The sequence below is a fragment of the Urocampus carinirostris genome, chromosome 2 (assembly GCF_059441175.1).
Source record: "Urocampus carinirostris isolate Australia breed hairy pipefish chromosome 2, RoL_Ucar_1.0, whole genome shotgun sequence".
Lineage (NCBI taxonomy): Eukaryota > Metazoa > Chordata > Actinopteri > Syngnathiformes > Syngnathidae > Urocampus > Urocampus carinirostris.
In genome coordinates, this window is record NC_142350.1 from 66,796,017 (window position 1) to 66,814,845 (window position 18,829).

At 40.5% G+C, this 18,829-nt stretch overlaps 1 protein-coding gene across 1 annotated transcript in view; it reads left to right on the forward strand.

The window, feature by feature from the left end:
- capn7 (calpain 7) overlaps positions 1-18,829 on the forward strand; it is a 53,410-nt gene that overhangs the window by 11,519 nt on the left and 23,062 nt on the right. Inside the window, exons 6-16 of the mRNA XM_088327567.1 lie at positions 2,828-2,914; positions 2,981-3,107; positions 4,836-4,921; positions 8,336-8,429; positions 11,994-12,140; positions 12,223-12,329; positions 15,027-15,147; positions 15,216-15,360; positions 15,553-15,652; positions 15,741-15,876; positions 18,072-18,147. Coding sequence (XP_088183693.1) covers positions 2,828-2,914; positions 2,981-3,107; positions 4,836-4,921; positions 8,336-8,429; positions 11,994-12,140; positions 12,223-12,329; positions 15,027-15,147; positions 15,216-15,360; positions 15,553-15,652; positions 15,741-15,876; positions 18,072-18,147 — 1,226 coding nt within the window. The remainder of the gene's footprint in view (positions 1-2,827; positions 2,915-2,980; positions 3,108-4,835; positions 4,922-8,335; positions 8,430-11,993; positions 12,141-12,222; positions 12,330-15,026; positions 15,148-15,215; positions 15,361-15,552; positions 15,653-15,740; positions 15,877-18,071; positions 18,148-18,829) is intronic.

The following is an 18,829-nucleotide window of genomic DNA, read 5'->3' on the forward strand; positions in this document are numbered from 1 at the left end:
AAAACAAACCCCGCAATTGGCCGAAAAAGTAGACTGTGAATAGCAAGCTTGCTAAAGTACGCCATAAAGAAACATGTTTCATTAGTCTGTATTTGTAAATATTTTACTCTCCTGGATTTACTTCACTCACGGTTGTAAGAAGACCATGGTTGCGTATCATTATTGAACGTGAGAACTTAGGTGAGGTGAGCTATGCGGCTTTATATTTTCCCAGTATCTTGTTTTAGAACGATCTTGATGTTGCTGTGATGAGTTGAGTGAATTAAACTCAATTCCAAGTGTTTATTGTCATATGCACAGTAAAATTGCGAGCGATAAAGAAAATAGAAACTAAGGAATGGTTGGCATTTCTTGAATCCCAAGACTTTAACCTTCCGAATGATATTTGAAACGATGCATTTGAGTGACATCGTACGGACACCGCATCCGCACGTGTCTATGTTAAGGGGGTAATAAGTTGGACTGAACTATCTGACTGTTTTGTCGACGTTCCCATTGTAGCGCCTTATAATCCGGTGCGCCTTATCTATGGAAGATATAGGACCGAAAACTATTTTTTGGGGGTGCGCCCTATAACCCGGTGCGCCCTATAGTGCGGAAAATACGGTATTAAGGATTGATAATCAGAATATATAACAGAACAACTCTTTAAAATTAAGTTTATTATAAATCTACTTAGAACATTTATTGCATGTATACGACATGGCTGTTTTCCATCTGCCATCAGTATGTACCTGTATTTACTCATCTTCATCCATGCAATGTTTGTGTTGCGTCGTCTGCTATTAGCCACGTGAACTCCTCTTTCCACCATGCTTTTAATGCACGTTTACCTTTTGTAGCGTCATCAATTTTGTTAGCTTCTTTTGAATCTTCTGGGGCTGAGGTTTTGGCCTGATTCATAACCACTTATCCATTTTTCTTGCATTCTCTGTGCGTCTACTTTGGAAAATGATATGCAAATGCATGACCTTATAACGCTCGGGAATATCCGGAAGCACGAAGTTATTCGATGCAGGCTTCTGATTGGCTGCCGAGTATGCAAACTGCCTAACGAACCGAAATTTCCAAACCGAACGGAGATTTCGAAATTTCCGAAACGAACGAAGATTTCGAAATCGGAATAAAACGTTTTATTTAAATAAAAATAAAAACGACCTCATTTCAAACACTGTTTATCTGTTGTTTTATGTTTGTGATTTTTCTTCTTCTACATCAGCGTTTTTCAACCAGTGTACTTTGAGACCTTGTCCACCACAAGAACTTGTCCAGTGTTTAGTCAAAAAGGATGCTATTGTTCACTAGTGCTGCTTTCTTCCAGTGATGAGACGAGTAATAATATTTTATTTTATCTTTTTGTTTTTTTCATATTAATATTTTTCTTTTCAATTGTGTTGCTACAAACAACATCACAATGTCTGAAAGAAAAAAGGGATGATGGGCTGAAGCCACAAGATTGGAAAAATAACTTTGACCGCTTCTTCTTTCAATCATTTAAACTCATTAGCATGTATTTTATAAACTATCACATTTTTTGAATCATGATATTTATTTTACAGTTTCAAAGGATTGTCTTACCTATTTTTCTCTTCCTTACTCTCTAAATTATAAATATAAATTATAACCTTATCTTCTTTGTTCCTTTATCTTCTTTGTTTTCTTTTATCCTCACTGTTAAATGTGAAACTGGAGTGCCACGTCCAATTTTGTCGTCACAAAATGTTCAACCCATTTTGTAACAATGACAATAAAGGTATATTCTATTCTATTCTGTTCTTTTCTAACAACAATACAATGTGTAAAACCCAATACAAATAAGGTTTTCCTCATGTAAATTTGAAAATTATGAAACCGTAACTCTTATTCATAAAAGTAGGTGGCCGCAGATTACTCTTTTCCTTTTCATTTTTAGATACTAACAAGCATAATGGCGTTTCCGGGCATTCTACTTTAGCGAGGTTGTTGGGGCCGTTATTTGTTGAAAAAAACGCTAGGGAGTGTCCAAGAGCAGTATGACTGCATGCAGCTCCAGAGCCGCTTGGACATGACATGAGATGTTTATCAATTTTGGTGGTATTCACTGGGGGTGCCTTGACATCAAACCTAGCTAAAGACACTCTCAGAGTCCTATAGTACAACTGTGTACATTTTCACGAAAACCGGTTCAGCCGTTTCAGAGCATATAAGCCGCATACGAACACACTCACATGCACTCAAATCGGTATTTATATAATAGTCTTGACGGATTATCTGCTCATAAGGTAACGCAGTGTATTTAATAACTTATTTTGTTTGATGAAGCTGTTTAAGATTGCCCTGCGAAAAATAATAAAAGATAAAATAAATCATAAAAATCTTGCACATGTATTGGCTTATTTATCACAAAAAAATGAAAATATGTTTTGTCCCACTGGTAGATAATCTTTGTTTGCTGTTTATTTTTTTATTTTTCTAGAACCACAAACTAAAATCCAAAATAACAGGAACATTTACTGACTAAAATAAATCATCTGTACCTCCTGAGCCACCAGGAGAAACTTTATAACCTCCCTCTCTCTGGCCCAGTGCCCTCTTTTACTTTCTTAATTTATGCACAAGTGAGAGTTTAACAGGCAAAGCTAAAAATGATGGAGGTAAACAGGAAGTGTGGACTTTTAAAGTCGTCTACTACTGTGGCAATACCAAAGATTTACATAAACCCATGAAACAAGCTCTTACAGAAAACAACTCGCATGCAACAGGTGCCGGGAATTCATTTTTTTAACATTTTAGATTGGTTTTTTTGGCTCCAGAAAGATTGGAAAACTGTTCTTTGTGTTCCCTGCAGGAGCACCTCGACAATCAACGGCATCGCGTACGTTCCCTTCATGAGCGTGGACCTAAAAGAGCGCTTCGCCTTTCCCGTGCCTTTCTCGTGAGTGGGGTTCCGATCGACACTCTATTATCTGTCGTACCTTACCCTGTTTATGACTGCCAACAGGGACAAAACGGGCGCCCTGGCTCTGTCCCCCAAGCAGAAGGTTATCTTCTCCCGCTGGGTCCGACCTGACGAGATCTGCAACAGTCCTACCATGATCATGTCTGTGTCCAGTTTCAGCATCAAACAGGTGTGCGGTGATGACTTCTTCTTTGGTTTCCTTTTATCAGCCTATTTTTCGAAGGTGATTGCGGCACAAAAGAATAACCCCAAAATCCTTTTCGACACCGTAGCATTGCTAACGAGGCCCAGATAGTTCTACCCATTCAGCCCGTGACTTAATGGTCTTCTTTAATAAGAAGATGAATGAATGAATGAATGAATAAAAACTTTATTTCGAACATTAGAATAAAAACAGGACAAAAACAATGAGTCAACAGCAAGATTATGTTAACATAACATGTTCGAAAAGGGGTAGTCAGAAGCAGATGCTTATTTTCCTATGATGTAATAATAGCAACAATAACAAGTTAACCATAGTTTTAAACGCAGTATTTCCAATCTCACTCATATCCCATTTTCTTCATCCCTGTATTTCGCCAGTAATGTTTTTTTGTATTTCAATTTGAACACATGGATAGTTGGACATTGTTTGATCTCATCTTGTTAAGTATTCCAGACTCCTCACACAGACACACACATACTTTTCCTGGTGGTTCTCATCTTTGGGATTTTGAATTTACTACAGCCCCTCAAGTTATAATTTCCCTCTTTCCGAGTGAATCATTTTTGGATGTTTTCTGGCACAATGTTTTTGTTGACCTTAAATAACAGTTGTGAAGTGAAAACTTGTATTAAATCATCCAATTTTAATCATTTGGACTGCATGAATACGATATCAGTATTAGTATGATTGCACGTTTTTGAAGGATAAAAAGAAGATTCAAGGCATAGGGGAAGACATTTCTAAAGACACTGTTGTGAATTTCCCTGCGGGGATGAATAAAGTATCTATCTATCTATCTATCTATCTATCTCTATCTATCTATCTATCTATCTGTCTATCTGTCTATCTGTCTATCTGTCTATCTGTCTATCTGTCTATCTGTCTATCTGTCTATCTATCTATCTATCTATCTATCTATCTATCTATCTATCTATCTATCTATCTATCTATCTATCTGTATATCTGTATGTTTGTGATGAGTCTCAAAGGGCTGCACAGACCACATATTATTGCAAACCACAGACTATTATGACACCATCCCCTGATCTAAAACCTACATGAGGGCAAGGAAAAACTCAAAACCTCAAGTCATGTTTATTTGTGACGCCCTTGATCACAAAGAGTCTCAAAGGGCTGCACAGACCACATATTATTGCAAACCACAGACTATTATGACACCATCCCCTGATCTAAAATCTACATGAGGGCAAGGAAAAACTCAAAACCTCAACATGAGGAAAATAAAGAATAGGGCATCGTAACAATAGCAAATTTCAGCCCTTTAATACATCACATATTAAAGGGCTGAAATCTAAAGATCAGCGACATAGTGACTGTCCAGGGAATTTTTCCCAATTTAGTGATCTGTCACTCGATAATCTTAAACAGGTGAATACGGCCAAACCGACGAGTCAAGTCAAGTCACTTTTATTTATTTAGCCCTTAATCACAAAAATGTCTCAAAGGACTGCACAGGATTACAATTACACAATTGCACAATAACCTGATCTTAAACCAGCATGCGGGCAAGGAACAACTCAAAAACCTCAGCGTGAGGAAAAAAGAGAAACCTTGAGAAAGGACCTCACATGTGGTAATCCCCCTTCCAGGATTGACCACTTGCCTATTTGACCCGCTTCCGCGTTCGCTGACTTGACTTTTTGTGCATAATTTGGGCGGGTTGATGTGCAGACGGTGGTGTCCGACTGTTCCTTCGTGGCCTCGCTCGCCATCAGCGCCGCCTACGAGAGGCGGTACAACAAGAAGCTCATCACCAGGTACGATGAATGACCTGAGTTGTGTATCCATGTAAGTCGCACTACCCAAAAAATGCATTATTAAGAAGGGAAAAGCATAGGTTGCACCTGGAGTATAAGTCATTTTTTTGGGGTATTCCATCTGATAAAATCCAATACCATAAACATACAAAGTGTTCTCGTTTGCCTGCGTCCTAGACGCATCATTTTTGCTGGGGACGCATCGTCTCAAATCAACGTGCGTCCCCGGGACGCAACTTTTTTGACACAAAATTGTCATTATTACCCGATTACATTTTTTTTTAAACAAAGATTTACCGCACTCCAAACTTTTCATCAGGCAGATCCGCCATTGTTGTTTTGGTCTCGCGGTTCGAGTTTTCGTCTGCACGCCGATATCGAGTTGTGTGGTGAAAAGTCCGTCTCTTTTTAGAGAACCGGCTTTTTCGGCTCAACTCATTCAAGAGAGCCGGCTCTCAAACGGCTCACTTGCTTTGATGCATTATATTACGAATGATGATGTTGTATAAAGAAGTTAAGGAAAAAAAGGAAGTATAAAAGAAAAATAAATTAATAATTTGATGATTAAAACTGAATGAATATATAGATTTTCATTATATATTTGTCACCGATTGACAATTTCAACCTGGATAAGACTAAATTTTGGGGACCCATAGATCTCTGTTGGGACCCATAGATTTTTGAGCATGCGAGTCCCCCGGGACTCATCACTTTTCACAGGTAAAATGAACACTGCATACATGTCATCTTGAAAAGCTATTTAAAATTAAAATAAGAGAACTCATTATACTAACGCATACCTGTACGTTTTTGTCGTACAAAGTACGATTACTATGCATTTTAAGACGTGTACGACGTACAAGAAAATCTGTACGGAAAAACGCAAATTTGTCAATTATGGGTACCATCCGGTATACACCGACGATCACGAAACGGCAAATCGATCAAGTCAAACGAGTTCGCCGCGGTAGCCTCTATCTCGGTATCGTTTCCTTTCGTTGCAAACGAAGCGAGCGGTTTGATGCTACTGCGCGCATGCGTCTGCCGCCTCGGAATTCATGTGGTAGTTATGTAGAATAGAATAGAATAGAATTTATTGTCATTGTTACAAAATGGGTTGAACATATTGTGACAACGAAATTTAACGTGGCACTCCAGTTTCACATTTAACAGTGAGGCAAAAGAAAACAAAGAAGATAAAGGAACAAAAAAGATAAAGGTTATATTTTACACAATATTTACACAAGAAGTGTGGGCATGTAGGACGTTACATACAGTTTTGGGATCGTATTAGTAGTGTAGTAGTATTGTGTAGTGTAAGGAAGTCCGTCTCTTTTTAGAGAACCGGCTTTTTCGGCTCAATTCATTAAAGAGAGCCGGCTCTCCAACGGCTCACTTGCCTTGATGCATTCTATTACGAATTATTATGTTGTATTAATTAATAATTTGAATAAGAAAATGCATTATTCTACTTAATTCTAGTTGCATGTATTTTTTCCTTCTACAGTGAACGTCCAAGTGACTTAATTTTTGAACCTTTTTGATAATAAACCTCATTCATGTCGAGCAACTCTCACAACAAAATGTTAATTACAATATAACAATTAACAATATAACATGTTAAACTACATAAATAAACACCTTTGAAAAAAAATATAGTGTAAGATTATTTTGTATTTTGTAAGGGAAAATATGACAGTTTGTAAGGGCATGGACCCTGGAGCTTGACAGGTATGCTAACATTACATGTATGTGCATATTTTAGATATGCTCTTCAGTAACGACATAATATATTCTCTCTTAATCACTAAATCCAATCAAATATCTTCATCCTCTGTCATTTTTACCGGTACACAACTCCTTCAACTCGGATGGGCAGCGATAAGCCGCTTCCTGCTTCGGCTTTGAAAAATGGCCACCCGCAACAGGGCAAGGTTGAAATTATCAACACAGGCCTTAGAGCACCCATAAAATAATTTGTTAAAAATTATTCCATATAAGTCTCACTGGGGGCGGCACGGCTGATACGTGGTTAGCGCGCACAGTGTAGAGGTTCAGGGTTCAAATCCAGCGACCAGCCTTCCTGTGCGGAGTTTGCATGTACTCCACGTGCTTGCGTGCGTTTCCTCCGGGCACTCGGTTTTCTCCTACATTCCAAAAACATGCATGTCAGGTTAATTGGCCGGTCCAAATTGTCCTTAGGAGTGAATGGGTGAGTGAGTTGTCTGTCCCTGTGTGCCCTGTGACTGCCTGGCAAGCAGCTGGGATTGGGCTCCAGCACCCCCGTGATCCTACTGAGGATAAGTAGTCCAGATAATGGATGGATGGATGGATATATGGTAAATGGTCCTTAGGAATGAATGAGCGAGTGAATTGTCTGTCTCTGTGTGCCCTGCGACTGGCTGGGATGGGCTCCGACACCCCCGCAACCCTACTGAGGATAAGCGATGCAGATAATGGATGTGTGGAAGTCTCAAAAGAGTATAAGTAGCACCCTCGGTCAAACTGGGCGGCATTACCTCAGGGGGTAGAGCGCTTGTCTTAGGATCAAGAGGGCACGGAGAGAACATGCAAACTCCTCCAGGTTCGATCTCATGACCTCAGAACTGTGCCGCACACAAGCTAACCACTGCTCCGCCGTGCTGCCCTTGTTTATCCCAATTGTGGGGTTTTTTTTGTCCACTTGTTCTTAATTTTGATTTCACAAGGCCTTAAAAAGTCTTAAATTTGACTTTCCTGGAGCTGTAGGATCCCTGAATATGTTATGATTATATTACTTTACAAGAGATTGAACATATTTTTTCTAATGAAACAATAAAAATCACAATATCAAAATTATCCGCCAGTGAAACCCAATGTTTCCCTCCTCAGGGGGTTTAATCCTCTAATGCACCTTCTAATTGCATTCAACAGTTATTTTGTAGATAGAAGAAAATTTGTATCCAATTTTTGGGTTAAAAAATAGCAACACTGGATTCTTTTATGAAGGACATCACAGTAAAATATATATTTTTTTATTGGCTAAAACATAAACCTGTAGTTAAATCAAAATATTTGACAATAAGTGAGGAGAGAAACGAAAGAAAGACAGCATACATAATACATTTATAGGTTAGTAGACACTCAATATAAGGAGAGAATACAACAATTGATTATGGGAGAACAGGAGAAGACCCAATCCTCTGTTAAATTTTTTTAACCTGTTCTAAAAGCCCTTTCCCTGAGGCCCTTTCTTTTTATTGAATAAGTTAGTTTACAAAAGCATATCTGCCCTCAATAGTGCATACAAGTCAAAATAATGAACTGGCATCCTATGCTATCCTTTGCAGGTGTCCATTGTTAAAATCAGAGTAAATTTATCAAGACATTAATAGAATTGATCCAATCCTGACATTTCCTGCTGGCGTGGTTCAGCATCATCTACCCTCAGAACCGGCGAGGAGAACCCGAATACAACCCGTGCGGGAAGTACATGGTCAAGCTGCACATCAATGGCGTTCCCAGGAAGGTAAAGGCCTCACATACAAATCCCGAAAAGTAGGGGTAGTGGATCGGTACAAATATACATATTATTCATACTAAGCAAGTACTTGGATCGGATCAATACTATTAGCATTTTTGGAGAGGACGTCCTTGGGCGTCGCCCCAAAATATACGCAGAGACAAAATATGACAGAAAGGGAACGTCCTTTATTGCATTCGTTCAGCAAGCCACGTTCAAGCCACGTTCGAAATTCGTCCGAGAGACGCTGGCTTTTATACTGCGTTCAACAAGATCACGTAATGTTTTTCTCGGGACCATAAGTATTTTTTTCTCGGATTCGACTCGCTTAGTTAACAACTTGTGATTTCTTGTAGCAACAATTATCTCATAACATTCTGCCAGATGTTAGTTATCAGCTCTGTTGTTAGCTCCAAAGCTGCTGACTTACAGTTAATCCACAACAGCATTGGCTCGTCCACTAGATTCCTCAAAGTGCTGCTTCTCTGTGCAAAAACGAACCTCCCTCTCTCTGGCCCATTTCCCTTTTTTTCTCTCTTAATCTATGCACGAGTGAGAGTTTAACAGGCAAGGCTAAAAATGATGGAGGAAAACAGGAAGTGTGGACTTTTAAAGAGGTCTGCTACTGTGGCAATACCAAAGATTTACATAAACCCATGAAACAATGAGCTGCAACGAAATTGTAAACGGTTCCTGGACATAAACCTGTCAATCACTATGGCAACGGTGCTTCTTCCTTGGAGCAGAGATTCAAAAGCTGGAAATAAGAGCCAGATGTCACCTTATTCGCACAACTTTCTTTATTTTGACACTCTAGTGCAATAGAATATATATCTTTACTTTTTGAAGTTATGTGTGTGTTATTTTTGCCATCCCAAAATTATTTGTTTAATACTTAGAAAACAATTTGGCTAATTTTTAATATTTGTTTTCTCATTTTACACATTATTTGAATATTTTTTTCAACCTGCAGCTCGTTTTTCTCTTGCGCTTATCTGAGCGTCGTCAAAAGAAAAAATAATACCTGTCATTGAAACCAAAGATGTTTACTTTTTGAAGTTATGTGTGTGTTATTTTTCCTATCCCAAAATTATTAAAATTATTTGTAAAATATTCATTAAAAAATTGTTTTACCCCACAAAAATAAAAAATAATTTGTTAAAAATTTAACCAAATTATTTTTGAATACAGAAAGAATTATTGTTATAAAACATGTCAAAAAAATTACTTAAAATGAGAAAAAAAAAATAAAACATTTTCGATATCAGTTACTTTGCAAAAAATATTTTGCTTGTTTTAACAGAAAAACAAATTCAAAAATAAAGTATTGTTTTGTTTTTTTACTTGAAAAACAATTTTAAAATGTAGTAAATATTTTAAAAAGTATACTTTGCACATGCATATTTTATTATTTTTCTGTTTTGCCATTATTTAAAAAACAACAACAAATTTTAGATGTTGTCAAATAAAGTGGTCCGCTACTGTGGCAATACCAAAGATTTACATAAACCCTTGAAATAAGCTCACTCTACAGAAAGCAACGAGCTGCAACCAAATTGATAACGGTTCCTGAACATAAACCTGTCAATCACTATGGCAACAGTGCTTCTTCCTTGGAGCAGAGATTCAAAAGCTGGGAATAAGAGCCAGATGACACCTTATTTGCACAACTTGCTTTATTTTGAAACTATGGTGCAATGGAATATATTTTAGTATTCTTCTTGACATTATTTTGAAGGGTTTGTATTTTTGTAACATTGCTGCTTTTTTGGTTGGTTTCTCTTGACTTTTGGTCTGAAACAGTTGGAATAGAAATATTTATATTTTTTAATACTGTTAAAGTTTCTATTGCAGTTATTTAACAAAAAAAAATTCTTATCTAACTCAAACAGGTGTGTCGATTACTCAACGATCATAACAATACAATGAAAACGTATAGAATCTGTCACGGTTGCCATGGCGCCCAATTGGCCCCGCCCGTGGGGCGCCAGCTGCGGCTCGTTATCAGATTGGCTTCCCTGCTATTTAACCCCAGTCTTGTCACTCTCCCTTTGTCAGTCCGTCAACAAACCTCTGCCCCGCAAGACGTGGGTTTTGACTCGGTCCTGTTTCTGTTGGTATTTCCTGTCTGTTTATTTTGTCCCGTTTAACTTCGGTTTCCAGTTTTGTTCCCGTCTAGTTTGTCCTGTTTATTATCTTCTCCAGTTTTCGTTCCCGCCTAGTTTCTCCTGTTTATTATCGATATCCTGATTCATTATCCATCCCGTCTGTCCTGCCCTGTCCGGTATCGACCCCATCTGTCCGACATCAACTCGGGCAATTGTGTCAGGAAACGGGCCGGGAAGCAGGAAGTCAGAACTCATATGCGTAGACGATCTGTCACTTTAATTAGGACATAAAAGTTGTCCAACACACAAACGGACCAAAGACAAAACAAAACAGGTTTAAAGGCAATCCAAATTACAAACTAGGCATTACTCAGATCAAACAGGCATGAACAGATCTTCAACAAGGTAAAGTAATGATCTGGCAACGGGCAGATCCAAAAGGCGCGCTTAAGTACTCCAAGAGCAATCAGTCCAATGCGTCTCAGCCGGTGTCAAGGGGCGGGGCCAGCTGGGCGCCATGACAACCGTGCAGGACATGACAGATTGGAATCGATCTCGTCGGTCTCTGGCTTCCTGTCTTTCCACGCCAGACCGCTGCCTAACGTGCACGACTCCCCATTTCCCATTAAATAAAAGGCTTGTGTGAGAACGACACGCGTTTGGGTCCTGATCCTGTTCTGGTTGCTGGTGCTGGTTCAACTTTGACCCCAAGACGGCGCAGAAGTTTGATAACGGTATGGTGAAAACATTTTGTAGACCAGGCGTCTCAAACTAGTTAATGCTTTTAATGTACGTTTACGTTTTGTAGCGTCATCAATTTTCTTTCGCTTCTTTTGAATCTTATGGGGCTGAGGTTTTGGCTTGATTCCTAACCACTTATCCATTTTTCTTGTGTTCTCTGTGCGTCTATGTGCAAACGCATGACCTTATAATGCTCCGGAAGCACGAAGTTATTCAATGCAGTCTTCTAGAAGATTATAGTTTGAGCTTAATAAGAACGTTAAAAGGGACAGTGGGCATTGTTAAGCGCCTCCTGGTGGTGAAAGGCGATGCGTGTATTCAACATTTTGAAATAGTTCAATAAATAGATCCAAAAGGCGCGCTTAAGTACTCCAAGAGCAATCAGTCCAATGCGTCTCAGCCGGTGTCAAGGGGCGGGGCCAGCTGGGCGCCAAGACAACCATGCAGGACATGACAAATTGGAATCGATCTCGTCGGTCTCTGGCTTCCCGTCTTTCCACGCCAGACCGCTGCCTAACGTGCACGACTCCCCATTTCCCGTTAAATAAAAGGCTTGTGTGAGAACGACACGCGTTTGGGTCCTGATCCTGTTCTGGTTCTTGACAGAATCAGCATTGATCGATGCTACCCTGCATTTACTCAGAACGGATCGATACCAAAATTCCAAGTATCGTGCTCCCCTACCAGAAAGACAGAAACACGCTAATGTGTCACCACGCAGGTCATCATCGACGACTTTCTGCCGGTGGACCGCGGCGGCGAGCTGCTGTGTTCGTATTCCAGCAACAAAAACGAACTTTGGGTCTCCTTAATCGAAAAGGCCTACATGAAGGTGATGGGAGGCTACGACTTCCCAGGATCCAACTCGGTACGCGGCGTCGGGCCTCTTTTTGTCCTGCTCTCACTTTTCTTCTTCATGGATTTTATTGTGTCTTTTCTTGGTCCACCAGAATATCGACCTTCACGCACTCACCGGCTGGATCCCCGAACGCATCGCCATGCACTCGGACAATCAGTCCTTCAGCAAGGACGACACTTTCCGCATGCTCTTCCAGAGGTGAGGGCCCAGCTGGAAAATTTCTGTTTTTTTATGTGAACGAGTGTGCCGGGACACACTAGTGCAGGGGTGTCAAAAAGGCGGTCCGCAGGGCGGATCAGGCCCGCTAAGAGATTGAATCCGGCCCTCAGAGAAGCGCAAGAGAGAAACAAGCTGCAGGTTGAAATACTTGATGTTGCCAAAGTCAGGTGCCTCTCACAAATGCTGTACTTTTATTTATTTCTCTCTCTCTCTCTTATTTCCTTTTTCTCACACTCTTTGTCCCTCTCTCTCTCTCTCTCTCCCTCTCACTTTCTCTTTCACTCACTCTTTCTCTTTCTCCCTCACTTTTCTTTTATGTCAATCTTTTTCTCTTGCTTCCTTTTGCTCTCTCTATCGCCGTCAAATCTCCCTAGATATCCCTCTTTTTTTCTCCTTTTTTCTCTTTCTTTCTAATTATTTTTCCTTTTTTCTGTTTCCCTTCCTCTTCTCTCTTTTGTCTCACTTTCGTTCTTTTTTCACTTTCTCTTTCACTCTCTCTGTCTCTCTTTTTCTTTTTCTTTGTTCCTCTTTGTCTCTTTCTCTTTGTGTCTTTTTTACCTTCTTTTGGTCTCTCTTCCTTTTTCCTTTTCCCTTTCTTTTCTCTCTTCCTCTCTCTTGCTTTCCCCTTCTCTCTTTCTCCCCTTCTCTCTTTCTCTCTTCTCATTCTCTTTCTCGTATTCTATTTCTCTTTGGATTTTGGTCTTTCTCTCTCTTTCCCCTTCTCTCACTATTTCGCTTTTTATCTCTTTTGTTTCTCACGCTCTTGCTCTCTCTCTTTTCTCTCTCTCTCTCACTCCCTCTCTCTTTCTCTCTTTCTCTGCCCCACACTCTCTACTTTTCCCTCCTTCTCTTTCTCTCTTTTTTCCTTTCTCTCTAATTTACTAGTCCGGCCCCCGAGAGAATGTTTGTTCCATCGTGTGGCCCCCGAGTTAAAATGAGTTGGACATCCCTGTCATAAGACTTTGTCTATTGCGGTGTTTTTCAACTTTTTTGGAGCCAATCGTATTTTTTTTAATCCCACGGGACACCACCAGTCGGCGCTGTTGCATCTCTAGTCAAATTGAATCCAAATAAATATATTTTTGCTAGACTGCTTACGCACACAAATTGGATAATGTCCCACACAGCACAGCATGATAATTAATTACTGTGTCGCGGCACAGTGTTTGAAGGACACTGGTCTAGTGTTACATATAACTGGGGACACGAGAGGCTTTTAAAATAATTTTTAGTACTAGTACTTTACTTTAATACTTTTTTGTGTTTTTCTTTACCATATTATAGAACAGCTGACGTGCCAACAGACTTGACAGAGTCTATTTAACCCTACTTCCAATAATTAACCTGGTAATAACCTAGGAACAACATAATAATAACATAATAAGTTGTTATTTTAGTAATGCATCTCCAACTGGGAACTTTGCGCTAATTAGTAACCAAAAGTAGCTTGATGCTTGAAAAAGGCTGGAGACCCTTGTATATTATCATTAAGTTTTTGAAAAAGTAGTTTCCACTCCCCTGCACTCATGTCAGTAATAATTGGTGCTAATGCTAGTGTGCAATAATGAAGACTGTAGCCACCAATCGCTAGCACTTATAATATATGTACTTTCGTTAAAAAACACCCTTAATGTTTTTCTTTTAATTTATTAAATAACAAGTGTTCCTGCGACCTCTACTTGGGCTTGGTTGTTGGGTTGTTAAAACGTGTGCAAAAGCATCAATCGAGGTGTTGGTTCCGATAGAAGATTGGATTTAGCTCCTTGGAGTGGTCAGTGCTCGGGAGCTGCAGTACGCCAGATGGTGTTAGAGACCCTATGTAGTTAACCACACCAAAGCAGATGTTTATCGGTATTGTTGGTATTTATTGGGGTGCATCAAACCTTATTTTAACGCATGGTCACACAGCCTTTCACGGGCGTATCGCAGCTGAATCACGGCCAGAAGTTTCTGCCCGTGAAGCAGACGCGGTGGAAAATGTGCAAAATTGGCTAAACCCGCTGTTTACCCGTGGTATGCCCGCGAAACAGACGCCGGCGACTGTTCCGCGTCCTTATAGCGGGTAACCGCGGCTGCATCGCGTTTGACCGTGCTTACACGCGGTACACACGCTAATGCACGTGATAACACCGCGATACAGACGCAGAACAAACGTGCTATGACTGTGCTCCACCCGCGATTACCCGCTAAAATTTCGCATCCTTACCCGCGTGTAACCACGTCTTGGCCGCGGCCGTAGCACGACCTAGCACGTTCGTACCGCGTCTTTACCTCGTGTGTACCACGTGTGTTGCCCGCGGTTACCCCTGGTCTAAAGTTTTGAGCAGCGCAAAACTTTTTCGCGCGGCCAACCGCGTGTGAATTTCTTACCGTGTGTAAAGCACTGCTGTATCTCGTCTGTATCGCGATCTCAAAGCGTCCAACAGCGTCTGCTTCACGGGCAGAAATTTCTGGCCGTGATTCAGCTGCGATACGCCCGTGAAAGGCTGTGTGACCATGCCTTTAGAGAGAACGTCTTTGGGCGTCGCCCCAAAATATACGCAGAGAGGAGATATGGCAAAAAGGGAAAGCTCTTTATTGATTTCGGGACACGTTCAAAGTTCCAGACGTTCAACATTGGCCTTTATATTTATACAATATTAATAACTTATTTTGTTCAAAATTTGGTATCCTCAGGTTCCACAGGGGTGACGTTCTCATCACCACGGCCACTGGTGTGATGACGGAAGAAGAGGGGGAGCAATGGGGTTTAGTGCCCACTCACGCCTATGCAGTCCTCGACATCAGGGAATACAAGGTCAGCCTGGGAAAAGCGCCCCCATCTTCGAAGGACCCCTGTCTTACCCACCGTTATCCCCCCCGTAGAACATGCGCTTCCTCCAACTGAAGAACCCGTGGAGCCACTTGCGATGGAAAGGACGCTTTAGCGAACGCGACGAGAAGAACTGGACCCCTGAGCTCCTCAAATATCTCAACTTTGACCCCAAGACGGCGCAGAAGTTTGATAACGGTATGGTGAAAACCTTTTGTAGACCAGGGGTTTCAAACTAGTTGATGCTTTTAATGTACGTTTACGTTTTGTAGCGTCATCAATTTTGTTAGCTTCTTTTGAGTCTTCTGGGGCTAAGGGTTTTGGCTTTATTCCTAACCACTTCTCCATTTTTCTTGTGTTCTCTGTGCGTCTACTTTCTTTTCTATTCAGGTGTGTTTTGGATCTCCTGGGAGGATTTGTGTCAGTACTATGACGTCATTTACCTCAGTTGGAATCCCTCGCTCTTCAAAGAATCCTCTTGCATCCACAGGTTTGGTTAACTTTACTCCAGCAATTCTTTACTCTAGCAAACCCTTCCCATCCTAAAGTTCGTTTTGCACCTTCTGTGTGCCTTGCAGCAGCTGGGATGGAAAGCAAGGTCCGGTCAAGGACGTTTACAGTTTGGCCAACAACCCTCAATACAAGCTGGAGGTGCAATGTCCAGCAGGGGGCGCTGCAGTGTGGGTGCTGCTTTCTAGGCATATCACAGACAAGGTAGGAAGAGGATCTGGTCTCATATACGGTCGAGAGCAAAGGTTTGGGCACTCCTGATCATTTTCAAGATTTTCCTTTATAGATCGTTGGTTGTTCGGATCAGCAACTTCAGTTAAATATATCAAATAGCAGACAAACCCAGTGACATCTGAGAAGTGAAATGAACTTCATAGGATTTACAGAAAAATGTGCAATCATAGCTTTAACGAAAGTTGGCAGGTGCATAAATTTGGGAACCCCAACAGAAAAAATTACATCAATATTTAGTAGATCCTCCTTTTGCAGAAATAACAGCCTCTAAGCGCTTCCTATAGCTTCCAATGAGGATCCGGATTCTGGTTGAAGGTATGTTTGACCATTTTTCTTGACAAACATCTCGACTTCACTCAGGTTTGATGGTTTCCAAGCATGGACAGCCCGCTTTAAATGACAACACAGATTTTCGGTAATATTCAGGTCTGGGGACTGAGATGGCCATTCCAGAACATTGTACCTGTTCCTCTGCATGAATGTTTTAGTAGAATTGGAGCAGTGTTTGGGGTCGTTGGTTTGTTGAAGTATCCAGCCCCGGTGCAACTTCAGTCACTGATTCTCGAACATCGTTCGCAAGAATCTGCTGATACTGACTGGAATCCATGCGACCTTCAACTTTAACAAGATTGCCAGTACCTGCACTGGCCACAGTATGATGGAACCACCACCGAATTTTACTGCGGGTAGCAAGTGTTTGTCTTGGAATGCTGTGTTCTTCTTCCGCCATGCATACCGCCCCTTGTTATGTCCAAATAACTCAATTTTAGTTTCATCAGTCCACAGCACCTTATTACAAAATGAAGCCGGCTTGTCCAAATGTGCTTTAGCAATCCTCAAGCGACTTTGTTTGTGGCATATGTGCAGAAAAGGCTTCTGCCGCATTACTCTCCCATACAGCATCTCCTTGAATGTTGCGCAGTGACACCATCTGCAGCAAGATCACGCTGTAGGTCTTTGGAGCTGGTCTGTAGGTTGAGTTTGACTGTTTTCACCATCCTTCACCTCTGCTTATCTGAGATTTTTCTTGGCCTGCCACTCCGGGCCTTAACTAGAACCGTGCCTGTGGACGTCCATTTCCTCATTTTGTTCCTCACAGTGTAAACTGACAGCGGAAATCTCTGAGCTAGCTTTTTGTATCCTTCCCCTGAACCATGATGTTGAATAATCTTTGTTTTCAGGTCATTTGACAGTCGTTCTGAGGCTCCCATTTTGCCACTCTTCAGAGAAGATGCAAAGAGGAGAGCAACTTGCAACTGGCCGCCTTAAATACCATTTCTCTTGATTGGTGTATGTAGGTGTGAATGTAGGTCAATGAGCTTACCAAACAAATTTTGTGTTCCAATAATTAGTGCTAAAGATATTCAAATCCATTAAACAACAAGGGTGCCCAAATTTATGCAACTACCTTCTTTTGTTTAAGTAATTATTGCACACTTTCTGTAAATCCTATGAACTTCATTTCACTTCTCAGATATCACTGTTTGTCTGCTATATGATATATTCCACTGAAATTGCTGATTTGGAAAACCAATGATTAATAAAGGAAAATCTTGAAAATGATCAGGGGTGCCCAAACTTTTGCATACAACTGTATAAGAATCAGGAAAGGGTGTAGTTTTGGTATGGACAGAAAGGACAAGTCCCCACCAAGATCGAGAATTGACTGTTATCTCATCTCTCATCTCATCTCATCAGCTGCACCGCTTATCCTCAGTAGGGTCGCAGGGGTGCTGGAGCCCATCCCAGCAATCATCGGGCAGTGGGCAGGGGACACTCTGAACTGGTTGCCAGCCAATCGCAGGGCACACGGGGACAGACAACTCACTTGCTCAGTCACACCTAGGGACAATTCACCTGAAATGCATGTCTTTGGAATGCGGGAGGAAACCGGAGTGCCCGGAGGAAACCCACGCAAGCACGGGGAGAACATACAAACTCCGCACAGTAAGGCCGGGAGCTGGATTTGAACCCACTACCTCAGAACTGTGCCGCACACGCGCTAACCACTGCGCCGCCGTGCTGCCCGAATTGACTGTTATATCCCACAATATTTTCTGATCACTTTCAAAAAATGAGCTACGTCCCCACCAATTCCAAGACCAAACTTACGCCCTTGGGATCAGGACACATGACAATAGAATTGTTTTTTTTCTGTTTTACAGGAAGACTTTGCTCAGAACCGAGAATTCATCACATTAGTTGTTTACAAGACAGACGGGAAGAAGGTTTATTATCCAGGTCTGATGTTTTCCTTTGTTTTGAATTAGAGCAAACCAAAAACCTGATTCTTTCTCATTTTAAGGGGAAAGAGGATGCACTTTAAATAAAAACATAAAAAAAACATTGAGGAAGAAGAAATATTAACATAGATCAATTATACTTTTGATAGATATTTTTCAGAATTTTAGGATTATCATTTTAGCATGTTTTTCTCCTGTTTTACATTTTAGACAATAAATTGTATTATTTTACCATCTTCAATGCAGTAGTTTTTATGGGGTTAGGTTGCAAGATGAGTGCATAAATCCAGTTCATAATGATAGATAGATCGATAGATAGATACTTTATGCATCCCCGTAGGGAAATTCACACTTCCAGCAGTATCCTTGTGTTGAAAAATAAATAAAATAATAAAATAAAAATATAGTATACAAAAATACCCAATATAACGTTTTGCTATAGAGTATTTAAATAGTTCTCCGGAAAATACATACTGTAATAAAAATAGAGTAATATGCAAATGTGGAGGTGGGGTTTAATGTGAGCTTTTACTCCCCGGGTGGAGTTAAAGAGCCTAATTGACAAAATAAAAAAACTATGTTTTAAAAAAATGATAAATAAAAGCGATTATAATAGTGATGATTTTTCTATTGCCCTGTAAATTTTCTTCATGTTATTTTTATTTTCAAAGCTGTTTTTC